At 37.3% G+C, this 2,135-nt stretch overlaps 1 protein-coding gene across 4 annotated transcripts in view; it reads right to left on the bottom strand.

Moving 5' to 3' along the window:
- Nucleotides 1-1,384, bottom strand: part of LOC122066072 (OVARIAN TUMOR DOMAIN-containing deubiquitinating enzyme 2) — a 12,712-nt gene extending 11,328 nt beyond the window's left edge. The window contains exons 1-3 of one of the 4 annotated variants that reach the window (XM_042629900.1): nucleotides 1,243-1,384; nucleotides 338-421; nucleotides 166-211 (exon numbers count right to left, since the gene is read on the bottom strand). In XM_042629900.1, the coding sequence (XP_042485834.1) occupies nucleotides 166-211; nucleotides 338-402 (111 nt within the window). In that variant the 5' untranslated portion in view covers nucleotides 403-421; nucleotides 1,243-1,384. The other 3 variants (XM_042629899.1, XM_042629902.1, XM_042629898.1) reach the window with 3 other exon arrangements.
- Between the last annotated feature and the right edge of the window lie 751 nt (nucleotides 1,385-2,135).

A 2,135-nucleotide genomic window follows, 5' to 3' on the forward strand; every position in this document is an offset into this window, starting at 1 on the left:
CTAGACAGAAGCAGGAAAAAGGAAAAGCTCAGTAATACATCCTCCTATGTGGAAATTGTATTCCTATTTCCAAGTTTCACCCATATGACTGAACACTGAATGATAAAAGGGATTACATATACAGGAAAAATGGCACAGAGGGTAGTCAAGATATATGACTAGGACCTGTCTTAGTTCAGGAGCTCTGTGTTTGTCATGATCCATAACGTATCTGTAAATAAGCAGCAGAGAAAGAATTAGAAAATATTTACCACCAACTACCTCCTCCTTCTCTACCTCCCTCCCTCCGTGTGTCTGTGTGACATGATCAAAATTAAACTACAAAAGAAAAACTAACCCGACGGCATTGAAGAGGCAGCTGTTGTCTGAGGGAATGACCCTCCTGACAAGAATACCCTCCATGCTATTCTCAAACACAAACCTGAAAGACAGTAACAACAACTAAAATGTTGACATCAAATCTTAATTTGCAAAATAGCCCAATAGAACACTTCAATTAAGTTCTAAAACCAGAATCAGAACTTCTTAAAATTTTAAACTTTAATATCCATAAACGATGAGCAGGGAAGCAAGGCACCGACTACAGAGAAGACAATGTGCATCAAAGTCGGATCAGCCCAAGACCCCATTGAGGGGTTGGGGGAGAAGGGTAAAGGAATCAAACGAAAAGGCAAACTTTAAATAACAGCTAGTAATACTAAAATCAGACGCTGAAATTCCCACAGGAAGAGGAAACAACCCAAATAACCAAAACACCTTAAGAACCGAATGCAAGTACTGGTAGGGGAAACAAATCTGTAAAAAAATTACATGAGAAACGAATTCCAACTTCAAATCACAGTGCATTGAGAAGGTGACGCACAAAAAAAAATCAAATCAGAATGGAAACAGAAACAGAAACAGAAACAGAAGACAAACTTGATAAAGACGCCACCTTTCTTACAGAGGAAGTGAAATTCAACCAAAATAAGAAACTTTACTTAACCAAAATTTCATCAAAAACCATACCAGAAACCAAAAACAAACAAAAAAAAAATTTTGAGAAAAAATTGAAAAGAAAATTTTACTTTTCGATGATTGCGAGGTGAGTATCTACAAATTGAAGAAATTGAGAAAAATTGAGATTCAGAGACAACTATAAGAAAACAATTTAAGAAAAAAAATTTGAGAGAAAAGGAGGTAGGGTTGTCTGGTTTTGTTTCTTACTTCGGTGATTGTTGTTTGGTAGTGATGATCTCTTACCACAGAAACTTGGCGTCTTAGGCAATTGGTGTCTTGGCCTTTGACGCATCACCCCACCCGGGGGGAACTTAAGGGTTTCGTCTTGGCGGGCAAAGAAAGGAAGGGATTTTGCCTTACGTTAAGTGGGTCCCACAATTCATTTGGATTAGCCTCTACCGTCGGATTAGAATGGCCCCATCAGATGGAATGGATAAAAGGAAAAACAAACTTAGAAGGCAGTGTGGACTTTATACTCATATTTGGAGACGTTAAATGACCATCTCACCCATGATGTTACTGTATATGCTTCCATTGATTCTGACGCTAGTGCAGGGAACACACTGCCTTTTAGGCCTTTTTTTTTTTCTCTTTTTAATGGTGGAATGGATAATCAAAACCGTCACAGCTGGAGAAAGTAACGCCTTTTGAACGTTACAAGATTCCATATTTGACTTGGTTACTCAAGCTTCCATTTGACGCAGTTCCAGAATCTTTGCTAGACATTTTTACCCTCAAAGAGATTGATACTGTACCTTATTTTGACCAGTTTATTCTTTGTCCAAATTATATCATGAATGTCACCGATCCTATATCAGTATCAATATCGGTGTCAGCCCATATCAATACCAATTCTCTTAAAACTAGGAATGTAAACAGATTATCAAATTCGGATCGGATGTGACTGGATCTGGATATTTTCTTTTTGGATTCGAACACCCTTAAACAGATACAAAGTGGATAAAATTTTGATTTTCAACTATCCGTTTACTCCTGACTTATGTATTCCAGAGTCCCGGACTTTCCTCCCCCTAATGAATACAATTTATTCCCAATCCATATTTCTAAGTTATTTTAGCTCTTTTCCTCATTCTCTAGAACCTGTCTAAACTTCAAGAACTCTCAAAATTATTAAT

Source organism: Macadamia integrifolia, unplaced genomic scaffold (genome assembly GCF_013358625.1).
Source record: "Macadamia integrifolia cultivar HAES 741 unplaced genomic scaffold, SCU_Mint_v3 scaffold2215, whole genome shotgun sequence".
NCBI lineage: Eukaryota > Viridiplantae > Streptophyta > Magnoliopsida > Proteales > Proteaceae > Macadamia > Macadamia integrifolia.